This window comes from Lottia gigantea (genome assembly GCF_000327385.1).
Source record: "Lottia gigantea unplaced genomic scaffold LOTGIsca_23, whole genome shotgun sequence".
Lineage (NCBI taxonomy): Eukaryota > Metazoa > Mollusca > Gastropoda > Lottiidae > Lottia > Lottia gigantea.
The window spans coordinates 1,421,325-1,422,499 of NW_008708645.1; the positions used below are offsets into that span (position 1 = coordinate 1,421,325).

The window sequence follows — 1,175 nt, forward strand, 5'->3', positions numbered from 1 at the left end:
ATACTAGAAAACCTGCGAGAGAAAGAGTTATGATCGATATATGTTAATTTTATTTTTTTAAAAATGACGGATTGGAATAATTTTTTAAAAAGAAATAGAGAATATATCAAAGCTAAGAATAAAATAAAGACCCAAGTTGAAAATAACAGATAACAACAACTCGGATTAACGGAAAATCTACAGACTCTGATTTCAACCCATATTAAAAAGTCAATAAGATATTAAAAAGAGACTCGTTATAGAACCCACCCCTCATATAGAACCCAAACCGATTGAATATAATGGTATTATAATTAGGACATTAGATGATATAAAACGTCTTTTTTCAAACCCTGACCCAGATTTACCAAAAAGCATTTCACCAATCATTGATGAAGTGGGGTTATTGTTTAATGGTTTTAGAATAAGATTTAGCGGAAATTCACCACAATTCAAAATCGACACAAAAGACTTTATATTTACATTAACATTAATAGATTTAATGAATGGCGAGGATGTTGAAATTGCCGATTACAAGGATTTAGTAGCATACTCAAAATTTCTACATGCGATCAGAAAGTCAGGACCAGAAACAAGAAGATTGAAAGAAGTTGATTTATATATAACAAAAGTTATTGAGGAAGAGGATGTAGATGATTATGCAGAAGATTATCCAATCATACAAGAAATAGACGAATTCGATGATATGGTGGCATCTTGACAAGGTATAACTTTTTATCCGACAACAATAAAGAATTGCTTAATAGATTAGAAATAATATTAGCGGCCATGAAGGAAGGTCATCGATCGGACAGACAATACAACGAAGTCAATGGCATATTAAAACGGCTTTTGGAGAAAGAAATCATCACTAAAAAAGACTATATAAACGTCATTAAAAATGTCCAATAAAGAACAATTGTTCGTTATCACGTCGAATAAATCAGACATCAAATTGTCTCTAGACTGCGAGTATGAACTCTATCGCAATAAACAGTACGAACTGGGATTAAAGTATTTCTCCGTTTACAATTCCATTAGAAACATCAACGAAAAAAACAATCAACTAAAAATATCGACGGATAACGGAGTTACGTTCAAAACCATAAGCTTACTAGCGGGAAGCTACGAATACGTGGCCATGAACGATTACCTATCCGAATACGCAGGAAGCGTGAACGGCAAAAACAATATCA

General features: G+C 32.4%; 1 protein-coding gene across 1 annotated transcript in view; it reads left to right on the forward strand.

Annotated features, from left to right (window-relative positions):
* Nucleotides 1-700, forward strand: part of LOTGIDRAFT_160063 (hypothetical protein) — a gene marked incomplete at both ends in the record, with an annotated part of 7,588 nt that extends 6,888 nt beyond the window's left edge. Inside the window, one exon of the mRNA XM_009054945.1 lies at nt 298-700. Coding sequence (XP_009053193.1) covers nt 298-700 — 403 coding nt within the window. The remainder of the gene's footprint in view (nt 1-297) is intronic.
* Between the last annotated feature and the right edge of the window lie 475 nt (nt 701-1,175).